At 46.6% G+C, this 17,393-nt stretch overlaps 1 protein-coding gene across 1 annotated transcript in view; it reads right to left on the bottom strand.

Moving 5' to 3' along the window:
* Window positions 1–325: 325 nt before the first annotated feature.
* Window positions 326–17,393, bottom strand: part of notch2 (notch receptor 2) — a 56,076-nt gene continuing 39,008 nt past the window's right edge. The window contains exons 12-34 of the mRNA XM_071345290.1: window positions 16,588–16,698; window positions 16,280–16,472; window positions 15,916–16,061; window positions 15,662–15,775; window positions 15,433–15,552; window positions 15,196–15,348; window positions 14,801–15,029; window positions 14,364–14,565; window positions 14,079–14,232; window positions 12,903–13,087; window positions 12,696–12,828; window positions 12,184–12,435; window positions 11,966–12,078; window positions 10,954–11,498; window positions 9,956–10,309; window positions 9,694–9,836; window positions 9,269–9,473; window positions 6,435–6,516; window positions 6,179–6,332; window positions 5,741–6,060; window positions 5,468–5,615; window positions 4,054–4,151; window positions 326–3,888 (exon numbers count right to left, since the gene is read on the bottom strand). Of these exons, the coding sequence (XP_071201391.1) occupies window positions 2,500–3,888; window positions 4,054–4,151; window positions 5,468–5,615; window positions 5,741–6,060; window positions 6,179–6,332; window positions 6,435–6,516; window positions 9,269–9,473; window positions 9,694–9,836; window positions 9,956–10,309; window positions 10,954–11,498; window positions 11,966–12,078; window positions 12,184–12,435; window positions 12,696–12,828; window positions 12,903–13,087; window positions 14,079–14,232; window positions 14,364–14,565; window positions 14,801–15,029; window positions 15,196–15,348; window positions 15,433–15,552; window positions 15,662–15,775; window positions 15,916–16,061; window positions 16,280–16,472; window positions 16,588–16,698 (5,543 nt within the window). The 3' untranslated portion in view covers window positions 326–2,499. The remainder of the gene's footprint in view (window positions 3,889–4,053; window positions 4,152–5,467; window positions 5,616–5,740; window positions 6,061–6,178; window positions 6,333–6,434; window positions 6,517–9,268; window positions 9,474–9,693; window positions 9,837–9,955; window positions 10,310–10,953; window positions 11,499–11,965; window positions 12,079–12,183; window positions 12,436–12,695; window positions 12,829–12,902; window positions 13,088–14,078; window positions 14,233–14,363; window positions 14,566–14,800; window positions 15,030–15,195; window positions 15,349–15,432; window positions 15,553–15,661; window positions 15,776–15,915; window positions 16,062–16,279; window positions 16,473–16,587; window positions 16,699–17,393) is intronic.

Below are 17,393 nucleotides of genomic sequence, written 5' to 3'. Positions count from 1 at the left end.
GTCACATGAAATGTGGTTTGAGGCAACTATGGTTTACATCCTGCGTGTTCCTCCTGGCTCCATTGGTAAAGTTATGGCTTCAATCCCCCCAGAGATCACATACAGTACAGTGAGTGCATACATTTAAACTGTGTAAGTCACTTTGGATAAAATTGTCTGCCAAGCAGCATAATATCAATGCTTTGCTTTGATTGCTTTATCACTGAATTTGTTCAGTGTAATACAGAGCACAATTTGTTGTAATTAAACCGTTGTATTTGTTTTCATTTCTTTAAAAAATTCCTTTGAATAACCATGAATGAATGCCACATGCACAATAGGCAGATGGATCTGAAAAGTCTGACTTTATTTATGTATATAATATGCACTTGATCATTTGTTTGGTTTATTTCAATTAGATAGGTTTTGTTCTTTATAAACAGGTACCTTCTACATTATACAAACATGAGGGGAAACTACTTCATTCATATAACATGTATATGGTTAACAGAAAAATAAAGAACAATAAACATACAAAAATAGTTTATATACAGCATGTAAAAAATAGCCTTGAATAATGAGGCATTTACGTGTAAATACCATTCTCCATGAGCTCTGCTGATTTGATCACGTGGATTGATGGTCCAATGAGCCAAAAGGCCTGGACCCAGAGATAGCACATTGGAAGTCATTTGTAGTGGAGGATATTAAGTGCCAGAGATGGGGAACGGGAAATGACTTTTGTTTGTGGTTTGCTCATAGAGGCACTTTTCACAAAACAATATACCTTATCATAACAGACTTATAATGATTGACTGCAAATCACCTTGTCAGGTGTGAGTGTGTGTATTTGGATCTTGCTCTGTCAAAATACATGAATCTAGAATACATTGTGGCAATAATCTACTTCGATTAGACAATACGTCCAAATGCAACATTTCCAATCAACACTTTAAACTGTGAACAATGTTGTGGATCTACAATGAATTGCAATGAGTTTTTGGCTAACAAGTAAATTTGGTCTTGGAGACATTGATGTTCCATTTAACGGTGCAAAATAGAAACAATCAATGATTGTCTGTAGTCACAGAGTGGTCACATAAGGCTGTGCTCATATGAGAAACATTACGAAAACAAAAATACTCATTACAAAACAAATATCTTAAACATATTCAGACTTGGCTTATGAATCACAAAACAATTAAAGAAGGTGCACCAATACACTGATTGTAATTAAGCAAAAAGGTGATTAAATGATTTTGGGGGAAAAAAGCAACTGCCATATCAAACAAAAAAAGTACAACTTCAGAACCAGTCAAACTGTCGAGAGAAGTGATAATATACAACAATATTCATGTAAAATAGAATAGTAATAACAGCTTTAAAAGTAACAGGTATCATAGTCAAACCTTGTTCTTTAACAGTGGTGACTTACTAAGGTGGTTGGCTTGGTGGTGTCAAGCATATTCATCGTATTGTACACACTATAGTGAAACCCCTATGGTGAAAGACCATCTATAGAGAGACATAGTGCAACATCCAATTATGCCTTTCTCTTTCATCTGGTATTTCATCAGTCACCATATATTATTTTGTATCCATAAACGTACCATAAATGTTAAACTCTTCAGTAACACAGATTCTCCTGACACAGAAACACCACAGCCACAACTTACTAACATCCCTCCCAGGGTGTGGGGGAGTACAGAGGCTACACTGTAACAGAAGCAAGAATGAAAAAGAATACAGTGACTTATATGACAACTATTTACACCACAGTTTAGCTTAGAACCAAACATTGAAGAGATGTATCTATGTTTTTAGCTTGTGTGTATCTTTCTAACCACACGACGACAGCCCCTCAAAATAGCCTCACCACATCCTACTAAGAAACATTCCAGAATACAAATCCTACGTTTTTACTTAAAGAACACAACTTAACATAAGTGAACGGACCCATCATATCAAAGTAGAGTTCATTTTCAAAGAAACATTAGTATGTCATTGGCAGGTCTACATAAAACAAAGTGAATGAAAACGATAAAATGTTAAATGAGCAAATATGTCCTTCAAAAATGTCAAAAATAAGGCTCTGCCAAAAGAAACGGCCCAAAAGGGATGACAAAAAGAAGCCGATTAAGCCAAATGAAGAATATCCAATGTCGATTCTGTCTGGGTGCCTTCTTGAACAGTCCATTTTCCTTACATGACATGATAACTGTTTGGCTCTGGTTCCTTATTTGATTTCTGATGATCAGTCAATTTCAAACTGTCCAAGGTACTCAAACAGTTTTTGGTTTTAGTTAGCAATGCTTAAACCAGACTATACACTCTATCTTTAAGTGCAAAATGGAAGAAAAGCATGTAACAATGAAGTGTAAAAGTGATTACTGTAACCAGAGAGACGATAAGACAAAAACAAATTATGAAAGAAGTGACGGATAAGAGTTTAAGTGTTGTAGTTTAACTACAAAGATCAACAACATTTTTAAGAGTTGGGCGCTTTAAGAGAGTCCTCATTTATACAAACACCTGCATGTTGCCATGCTGATGCTGCTGGGGGTTCTGTTGTGTCTGCTGGGACTGCGGCTGCTCTGGAATATGTGTGTGGCGGGGAGGCGGCAGTGCATGGGGGTTCCCCAGGGGGGTGGGGCTGGTGGTGACGTCAGACCAGTCTGAGTTGGAGTGGGGGGAGGAGGAGGACCAGGGGTCAGGGGACTCGGGGGAGGGGGTGAGGTACGGGTGCTCACTGGGCGGGTGAGCCGGGTGCCCCGGGGTGGTGCCCTCCGAGCCAGCGGTGGCGTAGCTGTGCTGAGAGGGAGGGGTGGGGTACTTATCCACGGGGCTCTGGATAGCCTGATATGGAGGGAGCTGCTGGCGGGACTGGCCGTCATGCACCATGCCGTGGCTGTGGGCCAGGCTGTGAGAGTGGGGGAGGCTGTGGGACAGGCTGTGCTGGAGGCCCACGCCGGGCATCTGGTACATCATGCCCTGGGTGCAGTGCAGGTGAGTAGGGCCCTGCTGAGAGCGGGGCTGGCCCTGGTTTTGCCCCTGTGACTGCACCTGCCCAGGCTGGGGCTGCTTCAGCAGGGCCTGCCCGCCCCCCGGTGCCATCATCTGGAAGGTAACGATGGGAGGCAGTTGCTCGCGGCTCATGGTGACATTCATGGGGGTGAGCAGGCCTTGGCCGTGGTGCTGGGAAATACCAGAATGGCCGTTACCCATCTGCTGGGGGAGGAGGCTGAACATGTGGCCGCCGTATCCATGCTTCAAACCCAGCCAGCTCTGCTGTTGGCCCAGCATGTGGCTGACGGGAGGCAGCAGGGGCCTAGAGGAGGGGCTGCTCAGGAGAGGAGGAGACTTGGCCGTGTTGGATGCCACGGCAGCATCTCCTGTGTACGAGTGTGGAGACTCCAGGGAGTCCACAGGAGACATGGTGACTGAGCTCTCTGACAGCCCTCCTGCAGCTTTAGTGCCGTTGCCATTGGCTCCTCCAACAGCTCCCACTGCAGGCCCTTCTCCTCCTGTTGGCTTCTTCCTCCGCTTAGCCTTCATGTCTTTCAGCTCTTTGGCTGTACCCCCGCCCGAACCTCCAACCTTCCCCCCTCCCCGCCTGCTCTTCTTGCCCTGGGGCCCGGGCCGCATGCCCATGTAGCCCGCTCCGTTGCCCCCACAGACCCGGGAGTGTCCCACTCCCCCGCCCATGTGGTTGGGGCCGTTGTGAGGGCTGTGGACCAGGTTGTACTGATCGAGCAGACGTACAATGTCGTGGTGCATGCGCTCCTGTGCGGTGTCACGGGGCAGCCGGTCCAGGTGGTCTGTGATGTCCCTATTAGAGTAGTGGTCCAGCAGAACCTGGGCCGCCTCAAAACTACCCTCTCTGGCTGCCAGGAACAATGGGGTCTCCTCCTGGATGAACACAACAGGCAAAACAACCCATGAAGACATGTAAATGTGCAAAGCTAATAAAAAATGATACTAAAGTGATAGAATATGGGACAAAGCTTGACATAAAAGCTACGTTTGAGGTAGGAAAACTCGTGCAAAAACAGGACGGGGATGTGAAATACAAACCTTGTTGTCCTGCATGTCTCTGTTGGCTCCATTCTTCAGCAGCACTAGGGTGGCCTCCACATTGTTCACAGCAGCTGCCCAGTGCAGGGCAGACTTACCTGAGAGAGAAAGAGAGAGAGAGAGAGAGAGAGAGAGAGAGAGAGAGAGAAAGAATACTGGTCATTGAGACAAATATGCAAAATTGCTCTGTTATGGTTCTCGAGCAATAGCATGACGGAAATGCAAATGACAAAACCGCAACGCAAACTAAAGACCCAGCTCTAATCGTACTATAATGGTAATTGGACTCCATTCCCATTCGTTTCCCTATTTCTTGCTCTGTATGGCACCACTCAGTGAGAAAATGGCTAAAACAATATTTCCTATGTATAGTATTACTGAACAGTTAGTCTCAGTTTAGGACAAGTCTCTCATCCCAATGTGATTAACTGTATAAAATAATGTAAAAACATACAGGGGTCTTTCCAACCTTTTCTAGCATGAGAGCAACATTTTTTTTAAGCTTTCAATTTGGCACATTCTTCTCTTCTCCCCTACAACTCTTCCCCAGGTCCTTAGTATACAATTGAAAGTAGTGCACTATGTTTTCTGCCAATATACCTGGTAAAATAATGGGCCCCTAGGGGACCCTATCAAATCTGGTATTTTTCCCCAAATGCAGTTTCATATTTTCCCAAATTATGTTCTCAGTTTTATTTTTCCTGGTTTCAGATTTAGTTCGTTTTTCACTCAAAATTACAATTGTTCATTGAGAAACAATGAAATTGGATGTTCTGAGTCCATGTCAATGCTTAAATCACACCGGAAGACACGTTTTTGGGGTCTGAAAGAAAACTAACACATTTAAATCTTTTGATTTATTTCCCCTTTAATTGCACATCTAACGAGTGAGGAATGTTCCATCTAATGTGCCGGTCTAGCGATGGTTCTGTACTGCCGATGCTAATTTCATTGCAAAGTTAGCAAATAACAATAGATACAAAATATATACTTAAGCCTGGTAAGCCTACTTTGCAGCTAACTTTTAATTGAGGATTTGGGGAAAGTATTTCGGTCAACCCACAAGATAGTTGTCACATCAACTGGCTACACACGGAGTGATAGACAAAAGCACACAACACACAGACAGACAGACTGGGGCAATATTGCTGGAAATTAATTGGCAGATATTGTGTTAGATTTGGCTATTTAAGCCAATAGTGGCTAACCAGGGGTGGGATAATGTCAGTGTTGCATTGATTAGATAGTAGCTGGGACCCTGCGGTGTCTGATACTTGTGTGATTTGTTGATGATAGTTTGAGATTTTTTTCCCGAGCTACTCATATGTGGGCTGCGAGCTACTGGTAGCTCACGATCAACCTGTTAGAGACCCTTGATATACAATATACATGTAAAAACAATGCCAGGGCTCACCGTGGTCGTCGACAGCATTGATGTCCGCGTGGCAGTGGACCAGTTCCTCCACCATGCCCTCCACAGCCAGCCTGGCAGCCAGGATCAGAGGTGTGGTGCCATCGTTCATCCTGGCATCCAACTCGGTGGCCCGGTTACGGATCAGGATCTGAGAACGGAACAGAGTGTTAACTCAATAAGCTCAATATGATTTTTCAACCTTTGCCCATGTGAGCACAGTACCAGCACTAGTTAATCTACTGCTCTAATAAGAGTGTCTTTTAAGCCTCTTACCTGGAACACTCCCTGGGCATCGGCTGCCACAGCAGCGTGGAGAGGTGTGCGACCCATGTTGTCGTGAGCATTGGCATCTGCCCCAGCATCCAGCAGCCTTTTGGCAGCATCGGCCCGGGCGTAGCGAGCAGCCAGGTGGAGTGCCGTCTCACCGGTGCGATCTGTCTGGGCTATGAGTGTTGCACCCTGGGTGATGAGGTCTGAGATGACGTTGGGTCCCGGCTCATCTCCCCCACTCTCCTCTTCCTCCTCTGCCTGCAGGCCGCAATCAGACGCCCCTCCGTTTCGTAGAGAAGCCAGCATCAGGGGGGTAAAGCCATCTGGAAGAGAATTTTCCAATTTGGTTCAGAGTAAAAAATTATACAGTTACACCAAGGGCAATCAGTCAGGTATCCTTATACTTGATTGACAACAATCCTAATCAACCTTAAACTCTACCTGGTCCTTTGACATTGACATCAAGGCAGTCTGCTTCCAGATCAGCCTGTGGTGGAGTGAGAGAGATGTCAGCAGCCTTGTGGTGTTGTAAAGTCCACTCCCGTCGGTCCACTCCTCCATCCACACCCAGTGGCAGCAGGGGCTTGTCCTCAGTCTGGGGGAGAGGAGATGTTGAGATACTAACTGAATACATCATGCTGGTATGCAACTGGTGAGCCTTCTGACCCAAAATGTCTCTCTCCTTTCTCATTCTCACCCTTGGTTTCTTGGGCGGAGCCTCCTCTTCCATCCATCTCTGGCCTCCGTCCATCATCCCTCCATCCTGGGTCTTGAAGTTCCTGCAGGGAGGAGAGGAAGAAGAGGACAGGGTGTGGATCAGGAGAATGAGGCTCTACATTATGGTACATTGGTCAAACATTTTTCTCAGTTCAGTACCAGTTTGAACATACAGTACTGTATGGAGGTACACTATTTGTCTTCATTCCCAGTATAGTGCCGAAATGTAATATAAACAAAAAAAGCACAACATGTGAAGTTGCTGGTCTCATGTTTCATGAGCTGAAATAAAAGTTATGGACATCGAACATGATTGCATTTTATTGATGGCAATTTGAATGCACAGAGAAACCATGACGAGATCCTGAGGACCATTGTTGTGCCATTCATCCACGCCATCACCTCATGTTTCAGCATGATAATGCACAGATCTATGTCGCAAGGATCTGAACACAATTCCTGTAAGCTGAAAATGTCCCAGTTCTTCCACGGCCTGCGTACTCACCAGAGATGTCACCCAATGTGCATGTTTGGGATGCTCTGGATTGACGTGTACGACAGCGTTTCAGTTCCCGCCAATATCCAGCAACTTAGCACAGCCATTGAAGAGAAGTAGGTCAACATTCCACGTGCCACAATCATCAGCCTGATCAACTCTATGTGAAGGAGATGTGTCGCACTGCATGAGGCAAATGGTGGTCACACCAGATACTTACTGGTTTTCTGATCCACACCCCCACTTTTTTTAAAGGGTATCTGTGACCAACAGATGCATATTTTGTTTATTTTTAAAATTTATTTTACCTTTATTTAACTAGGCAAGTCAGTTCAGAACAAATTCTTATTTTCAATGACGGCCTAGGAACAGTGGGTTAACTGCCTTGTTCAGGGGCAAAACGACAGATTTGTACCTTGTCAGCTCGGAGATTTGAACTTGCAACCTGCTAGTCCAACGCTCTATCCACTAGGCTACCCTGCCGGCGACTATCTGTATTCAGAGTCATGTGAAATCAATAGATTAGGGCCTATTGAATTTATTTCAATTGACTGATTTCCTTATATGAACTGTAACTCAGTAAAATCTTTGAAATTGTCGTATGTTGCGTTTATATTTAGTTCAGTATATACAGTGCATTCGGAAAGTATTCAGACCCCTTGACTTTTTCCACATTTTGTTACATTACAGCCTTATTCTAAAATGGATTAAAAATATATATATTATCCTCATCAATCTACACACAATACCCCATAATGACAAAGCGAAAACAATTATTTTGAATTTTTTGCAAAACCAAAACAGGAATACCTTATTTACATAAGTATTCGGACCCTTTGCTATGAGACTTGAAATTGAAATTTATTGGAGTCCACCATGAATCCATCATGATTAGACATGATTAGAAAGGCACCCACCTGTCTATATAAGGTCCCACAGTTGACAATGCATGTCAAATCAAAAACCAAGCCATGAGGTCGAAGGTATTGTCCGTAGATCTCCGAGACAGGATTGTGTCGAGGGACAGATCTGGGGAAGGGTACCAAAACATGTCTGCAGCATTGAAGGTCCCCAAGAACACAGTGGCCTCCATCATTCTTAAATGGAAGAAGTTTGGAACCACCAAGAACCTTCCTAGAGCTGGCTGCCCGATCAAACTGAGCAATTGGGGGAGAAGGGCCTTGGTCAGGGAGGTGACCAAGAACCCGATGGTCACTCTGACAGAGCTCCAGGGTTCCTCTGTGGAGATGGGAGAACCTTCCAGAAGGACAACCATCTCTGCAGCACACCACCAAACAGGCCTTTATGGTAGAGTGGCCAGACGGAAGCCACTCCTCAGTAAAAGGCACATGCAGTCCGCTTGGAGTTTTGCCAAAAGGCACCTGAAGGACTCTCAGACCATGAGAAACAAGATTCTCTGGTCTAATGAAACCAAGATTTAACTATTTGAACTTAAAGCGTCACGTCTGGTTGAAACCTGGCATCATGCTATGGAGATGTTTTTCAGCGGCAGGGACTGGGAGACTTGTCAGGATCAAGGGAAAGACGAACGGCGTAAAGTACAGAGAGATCCTTGATGAAAACCTGCTCCTGCTCCTGAGCACTCAGGACCTCAGACTGGGGCAAAGGTTCACCATCCAACAGGCCTTTTGTTAGGCCGTCAATGTAAATAAGAATTTGTTCTTAACTGACTTGCCTAGTTAAATAATGGTTCAATACATTTTTTAACAACCCTAAGCACACAACCAAAACAACACAGGAGTGGCTTCAGGACAAGTCTCTGAATGTCCTTGAGTGGACCAACCAGAGCCCGGACTTGAACCCGATCGAACATCTCTGGAAAGACCCGAAAATAGCTGTGCAGCGACGCTCCCCATCCAACCTGACAGAGCTTGAGAGGATCTGCAGAGAAGAATGGGAGATATTCCCCAAATACAAGTATGCCAAGCTTACCCAAGAAGACTTGAGGCTGTAATCGCTGCCAAAGGTGCTTCAATGAAGTGAAGGGTCTGAATACTTAAGTAAATGTGATTTCATTTTTCTTTTTAAATATACAAATATGCTCAAATGTATGGGGTATTGTGTGTAGATTGATGAGGAAAAAACAAAAACAAAACAAAACAACAAAACAAAACAAAAATGTAATACATTTTAAAATAAAGCTGTAAAGTAACAGAATGTGGAAAAATTCAAGGGGTCTGAATACTTTTCGAATGCACTGTATATATAGACCATACGCAGGCCCTGGTCAAAAGTAGTGCACTGTACAGGGAATAGGGTGCCATTTCGGACACAACCTCTGTCTTTTCTACACTCACTTCATGCCGAAGTCGTCCTGGCCCAGGGGCTCTCTCCTCTTGTCGTCTTTCTTGGCCAGGAAGCCATCGGGGAGCCAGAGGATGCCGTGTTTGCGTTTCCTCTTGGCGGCCAGCACACCCAGCACCAGGATGAGCAGGATGATGACAGCTGCTCCCACAGCCAGGTACAGCATGAAGGGGGGCTTCTGGGGGTCCATATGGTCACCTGGAGGAGGAGACATGGAGCTCTTAACTAGGTGACGCTATCCGAAATGGGCTCTGCATTCAGAGCATGAGTAACGGAGCAAAGTGTCCATTTTTACCAAAGAACATGATAAGTAAGTTTAATCAGGTCTGTACTCAAAGATTATGAAGTGTGTGCTGATGTAACATTACCATTAGGGTGGTTTAGAGGTGTCACAATGGGAAAAAGTAGAGGGACTTACTGTCGACAGAGACCACAGGGTAGGGCAGCGCAGACTTCAGGTACTCTGCAGCTATGAAAGATGCAGCCAGCTCTGTGCTGGAGAAACAGTCCATGGAGCTCTCAGCACACTCTCGGTTATCGATCTCCAGGTAAACCTTAGACCTGCAACAAACACACACAACTTCGGTGAGGCTTACTTCACAACATGGAGGACTATACACACTTAATCTTATCTAGCAGTGAAAGAGAGAGAGACAGTCAGGATAAAGACATCTCCTTACCCGATAACCTCCTTGTCCAGCTCCCGTTTGCCTCTACGTTTCATTGTAGCAGACTGTCCTTCAATGGCGTTGTCGTGCTCCAGGCCATAGTAAGGATACACCATGAGTTTCTGCTGGGCGTCCATCTTGACACGGAGGTTGGTGTGCAGCAGGGTTCCCAGGGAGCGCAGGAAGCCTCTCACGTCTCCCAGCAGCTCCTCAGGCTGCAGTAACACTACAATCACCAGCGTGCCGTCAACCACCTTAGCAGGGGTGTCCTCAGAGCAGTCCAGGCCGTCCCAGCCACATGCCTCTGTGTTACAGCTCTTGTCACAGATCTTGTTGGCATAGTGGTCCGCACAGTAGTCATCATACCTGTAGATAGGAAAGGGGAGAGGGAGGGGTTAGGGAATTTAGAAGACACTAGGAGTTCCTATGGGTTAAAAAGCATTTAAATCAGAATTTATTGTATACATTTTCTTGTAATAATCTTAATAATCTCTTAATAAGACATATACACTCAGTGGCCAGTTTATTAGGTTCACAATAATGGCTCGCTCCTACAGACAGTGAGTCACTTGGCCGTGGCTTGTTATATAAAGCAGACAGGCATCAAGGCATTCAGTTACTGTTCGATTGAACGTTAGAATGGGCAAAACGGGTGATCAACAACACTGGACAATTGAGGAGTGGAAAAACACTGCCTGGTCCGATGAATCCCAGTTCTTGTTGCGTCATGCTGATGGCTGATGAGTCAGGATTTGGCGTAAGCAGCATGAGTCCATGGCCCCATCCCACCTGGTGTCAACAGTACAGGCTGGTGGCGGTGGTGTAATGGTTTGGGGAATGTTTTCCTGACACACGTTAAGGTCCCTTGATACCAATTGAGCAACATTTCCATGCCCTGAAGAATTCAAGCTGTTCTGGTGGCAAAGGGGGGTTTGACCCGGTACTAGATGGGTGTACCTAATAAACATGTGTATTGATGTGTTTATGTTGTTAACAACTCTTGTACATACTTGCAGTAGGACTTTGTGCTCTCTTGACACTCAAAGCTGTCGAAGAGGCAGCCAGAGTTGTCACACTCGTGGTCACAGCGGCCGTTGCGGAACAGCTCCCAGCAGGGCACGGAGGCGGTGCAGTTGACCCATGGCCGGCGCCAATGTAGAGAACAGTCCCCTCCGTCCCACTGGCACTCATGGTTGTTGCACTGCGGGTCACACACCTTATCCCCGGACCGCTGCTCACACTCTACATAAGGGCAGGAGGGGGTGCGGGGGGACTGGTCGAAGATGACATTCTCACAGTGCCTGCCTGAGAAGTGGGCTGGGCAGCGACAGCTGTACTGGTATGGGTTGTGTGGGTCCTTCATACAGGTGCCTCCATTCAAACAGGGCCGGTTCTGGCAGCTGTGGACGGTCTCGCAGCGCGACCCACTGAAGCCTGGCTGGCAACGGCAGTGCAGATGACCACCCTGAGAATCCTGGCAGTGCCCACCGTTCTGACAACGCAGCTGGGCACAGTTGTAGCCCTCTACCTCTCCACAGTTGAAGCCAGTGAAACTCTGAGTAAAGAGATGAGACAGAGAAGGCGTCAGACATGTGAACTGACTGGCTGGACAGACACCTGTGGACTGGGTTTTACATTCATAACATACATTCCTGCAGTTGACTAGTCAGAAAACCTGTGAGAATGTTTGGTCTCTTCCTAGAACACTGCTGTTTCTCAGTCATACCTGAACTATGTTGTCTCACCCTCTGAAGCAAAGGTAAGAATAAGGAGGAGAATGGTTAGTAGTTAGGAAAACAAGCCAGTAGTGAAAGAATAGACACTCAGCCACTCACTCCATAGCTACATTTGAGGTAAATACAATGTTATACAGCACAATGCAATATCAATGGGGCTGCCAATCCATTCAAAATAAAGAGATAAAGATCAGCAAGCTGGTACATGGAATAATTAGAAACACAGCAGTCTGGCAATTGGAAAACCAACATTGTAAAAGGGTAGAGTAACATTATAATGACTTACTGGTTGACAGGTGCATGAGTATCCATGCACTGAGCTCATGTTCATGGAACAGGTGCCACTGTTATGGCACGGCTTAGACTGGCACAGATCCACCATGGACTCACAGAGGCGTCCTAAAAAAGAGACAGATGTCATGTTACACAGCATGAGTGTGGGGTAAGCTAGATAACAGTTGTTGATGTGTCGTATAACATATACAGAGGGGTGTAGTTCTCTACCTGTGTAGCCTAGGCGACAGCGGCACTGGTAGTCGTTGACCAGCTGCACACAGTCCAGGCTGCCAGGAGAGTGACAGGGTCCAGAGAGACACTCATTGACGTCCCCCTCACAGTGCTCCCCAGCGAAGCCAGGGGGGCAGGAGCAGGTGTAGCGGCCCACCCCATCCATACACTGGCCCCCGTTCAGACAGCGAGGCCCCCAGGAGCCAGGCTTGGGAGCACAGTCGTCCATGTTCACCTCACACTGAACACCTAGAGGGGGAGAGGAGAGAGAGGAAAGAGAGGAAAGAGAGAGGGGAAAGAGAGAGGCAAGAGAGAGGGGAAAGAGGGGAAAGAGGGAGGGGAAAGAGAGAGGGGAAAGAGAGAGGGGAAAGAGAGAGGGGAAAGAGAGGAAAGACCATCGGTTGAAAGGTCAGGGTTGTAGTTGTACATTAAGTAAAACCAATGTGCCAGAAAACAAGAGAGCGAAAGAGATAGATAAAACAAGAAATAATCTTCTGGTATCTGCTTACCATGTGTACCAGGTGGGCAGGCGCAGGAGAAGCGGTTGATGAGGTTGATGCAGGTTCCTCCATGACGACAAGGGTTAGAGTGACACTCATCCACGTCATACTCACAGTTCACCCCCTGGTAGCCAGCCTTGCACTGGAACAGAGACACATTGTTAGATGTTCACACACACACACGCACACGTACGCACACACACACACAAAACTTACCATACACTCATATGTGCCCTGGTAGTCCATGCAGGTGGCTCCGTTGCGGCAGGGGTTGGACTGGCACTCGTCCACAGTCTTGTCACAGTAGCTGCCTGTGTAGCCAGGCTGGCACTGACACTGGTGGGCATTACCGACGTTCACACAGCACCCCATGTGCTTACACACCATCTCCACTGGAATACCTGACAGAGATACACACACACACAACATATTAGCCATAATCAGCATGGTTTACTTAAGCAATATGGCCCGAGGAGGTGTGGTATATGGCCAATATATCACAGCTAAGGACTGTTCATAAGCACGACGCAATGTGGAGTGCCTGGACACAGCCCTTAGCCGTGGTATTTTGGCAATATACCCCGAGGTGCCTTATTGCTATTATAAACTGTTTTCCAACGTAAGTAGAGCAGTAAAAATAAATGTTTTGTCATACCCATGGTATATGGTCTCATATACCACGGATTCCAGCCAATCAGCATTCAAGGCTCGAACCACCCAGTTTATACCACGGGTATGACAAAATATTTAGTTTTACTGCTCTAATTACGTTGGAAACCAGTTTATAATAGCAATAAGGCTCCTCGGGGGTTTGAGATATATGGACAATACACCCATAGCTGTGTCCAGGCACTCTGCGATGCGTCGTGCATAAGAACAGCCCGTAGCCATGTATATTAGCCATATACCACACCTCTTTGGGCCTTATTGCTTAAATATACCACGGCTGTCAGCCAATCAGTATTCAGGGCTCGAACCACCCAGTTTATAAATACCTTTATATCGTCATGTTCTTTATATTCATCCATCTGTCTTTGTAAACATGTCATTTGATTAAAGGGATAGTTTGGTATTTTGTCAATGAGGCCGTTTATCTACTTCCCCAGAGTCTGATGAACTCGTGGAGACCATTTTTATGTATCTGCATGCAGTTTGAAGGAAGTTGATAACAAGTCATCGCTAGTTAGCACTGGCTCGCAAAACTACCTTTAACTTCCTTCAGAGTGGACGCAGATACATAAAAATGGTTAAGCTGACTCTTGGGAAGTAGATAATGTGCCTCATTGCCACAATCCTGAACTTTCCCTTTGATTGACTGTAGGCTATTTGACCGTTTACTGAGAGAGGTGACTGAATAAAACACAGTGGATTGTAGAGACATGGAATGCTCACCATTCCGAGCAGCATAGTCCTGACAGGACATGTTGGGGACGTCACAGTACAGACCAGTCCAGCCCACAGGACAGTGACATGACCAGGTGGTCTGTGACTGGGAACAGGACCCTCCGTTCCTGCACAGTGGCTGGCTACACAAGTTCACAAAGTTCTGCAATGGGACAAATGGAGGAGGTTGATGCTAGTGTTGATTTTCATATGAAGAACCAGACAAAGAGAGATGTCATAATCAGATACCTTTAAAAAAAAAGTTCAACGCCATTTTACACATTCTCTCTCTACCTGGCAGTTCTGCCCGTTGTAGCCTACAGGGCAGGTGCAACGGTAGGATCCTAGGCCGTCTGTACAGGTCCCTCCGTTCTTACAGGGCTGAGAGTCACACTCATTCTGCTCATACTGACAGAAGGTCCCGTAGAAACCAGGACGACAACGACACGAGAAGGTGTTGATGTCGTCAACACAGGTCCCGTTATTCAGACAGGAACTGAGGGAAATAGAGGGAGAGAGAGAGAGAGAGAGAGAGAAAGATATGTGGTCACACATGATGGAAGTCTTTGCGTTTTGCAAAGGAAATCAATTTTCAATACTTGTTTCTAAATGCATCCCAGTCCACATGTAGCCACATATCAAAAAAGAAAACTCATTGAAGAATAATTTTGAGTGAATCAACTTTAAACACTTTAACACAGTGACTGTAGTTACAGTCCTTTGTAACCCACCTCTCAGTGCATTCTGGGATGTTGTGTTCACATAGGATTCCGTCGAAGCCTGGCCGGCACTCGCAGACGAAGCTGTTGACGTAGTCCTGGCACACGGCTCCGTTCCGGCACGGTTGACTGGCACACTCATCCATCTCTGCCTCACAGCGCTCCCCATCAAACCCTGGCCGGCAGTCACAGGAGAATCCTCCCACTCCATCCACACAGGAACCGCCGTTCAGACACGGGTCTGAGAGAGAGCGAGAGAGAGAGAAAGAGAGAGAGACAAGAAGTTCAACAGACCCACAATAGAAGCTGTTTGTGAAGATCGATACATTAGCTCCAGAGAGGAGTACAGTACACAAGATGCTCGGGCTATCCGTGGGAGTGTGCACAAGAGCTGGGTGATAACTCACTGGGGGAGCAGTCATCGATGTTGGTCTGGCAGTTGAGACCGCTGTAGCCTGGCTGACACTTGCACACGTAGCTGCCCTGGCTGTTGATGCAACGGGCGCTGTTCTGACACGGGTTCTTCCTGCACTCATCCACATCCTCAGTGCAACGAGGGCCTATTCAAACATCCCATTTTAATGAACATCATGGTAGAAAATCTCTCCAACACTCACACCTTTACCCTCTGTGTGAATACACACCTTGCCAGCCGCTGGGACATCTACAGGTGTAAAAGGTGTAGTCTGGGGTTGGCTGACACACACCTCCCCGCTCACATGGATGAGACGCACAGGGAACCAACTCCTCCTCACAGTGTTTTCCTGTGGACACAATATTGTTCATTTCCAAAATGCCCATGATACAATCAACGTCAACTCCACCAGAGGGAATATGTCCTGGGTAGTACCGTAGAGCGGATGGTATTGTTACCTGAGTACGGAGCGGCACACAGGCAGGTGTAGCTGTTGACTCCGTCCACACAGGAACCATGGTTCTCACACGGGCTTGATGCACACTCCTCTATGTTGACCTCGCAGTTCACACCTGAGGGGAGAGGGAGGAAGGAAATTAGTGGGGTTTTAAATAAAACGGCGAACAGAATAACACTTGACTCTATTGAGGACTGCAGTATAATGGGATCATCTGTATAATGAATAAATTATTTAGAAAAGCCTGATTCAGACCTGTGAATCCGGGGCGACACTGGCAGGAGTATCCGTTGAGTCTGTCCACACAGCTGCCACTGTGCTGGCAGGGGCTGGACTGGCACTCATCCTTCTCCTGGTCACAGTGCTGCCCCACCCAGCCAGACTCACACTCACAATGGTACCTACACACAGACCAAGGGAGGGAGTAAGGGTTCATGACAGACAGAGAGTAACCTAAAGTATGCATTTCTATCATATGAACTATGTGTTGGAGCCCAGGAAGATCAGCTGACGTCATGGTGTCAGCTAATGGGGCTACTAATACAATTCAACATTTTCATTCATATAACCTGAAATCATATATGTCAGAGAGAAAGAGATAAGGTGAGGAGAGGCGTACCCGCTCTGCTGCTCTACACAGTCTCCGTGTACACAGGGCTGGGGGGCACAGTGGTCGGTGCCAGAGTGGCACAGGGGGCCGTGGGTGCCAGGGGGGCACTGGCAGATGAAGCCGTTCACCTTGTCTACACATGTGCCACCACTCATACACGGGCTGGAATTACACTCATTGATGTCCACGTCACATTTTGCACCTGAGAGAAATAATCCAGAAATTACTTAATTAATTCACTGGAAAAATCAAGCATGTACTGTCATTAACATGGAGAAGCATCTGAATAGTTGAGAGGGAAAAGTATGTGTGTTTACCTGTGTACCCTGGAGCACAGACACACTTGTACTCATTGATCCCATCCTGGCACTCCCCATACTCACAGGGGTTACTGGCGCAGTCATCAACATTGATCTCACAGTTCACCCCTGAGAAGAAAACCAGAAGATAAACCATTTAGCTTTGATGCAAATGTAAGAAAGGAAGGAAGGATGCATTTGGAAGCTTTTTGAATAGGCACTCCATTACAAAAGTTAGCTGCAGTTCCAATGGCATCCACCAGGGGGAGCAGTGGACTAGCTGACCGTGTTTAACAGGCGTGTTCCAAAGACAGTGAGCTAGCTGAGCGAGTGAAAGTATGTGACCTAAGCTGTCTCCTGTGCGCGCGTGCATGCGTGCGTGCGTGCGTGCATGCGTGCGTGCGTGCGTGCGTGCGTGCGTGCGTGCGTGCGTGTGTACAGTACCAGTGCACTGGCCTGCACAAATCCCCCAGGCCAGGGCAGCGTGCTGGGCAGAGCAGAGCTGGGCCTACCCTTATGACTGATCCCCTCCTGTCTGAGTGCTCTGAGCTGAGAGCTCTGCTCTACCCTGCAGGAAGCCACTTCTACTCCACAGAACAGAGTAGGAACTGCTGGTGTTTCAAGTTCACAGGAGCACAGCACAGAGCTTTGGGGCTGACAGCACTGAGTGAGCAGCAGTTAAAAGGGTCAGTTGGAGATACATAACAAACACCAATTAAGTCATGGTCTACTACAGTTTCACAAACTAGAAATCAGTCATGGTCTAGAGTCTAGACCAAAGTTTCACAAATAGTACGTAGACAGAGATGCACCGTCCACACCGC

This window comes from Salvelinus alpinus, chromosome 16 (assembly GCF_045679555.1).
Source record: "Salvelinus alpinus chromosome 16, SLU_Salpinus.1, whole genome shotgun sequence".
In the NCBI taxonomy this organism is placed as follows: Eukaryota; Metazoa; Chordata; class Actinopteri; order Salmoniformes; family Salmonidae; genus Salvelinus; species Salvelinus alpinus.
This window is presented reverse-complemented; position numbering and strand designations above follow the sequence as displayed.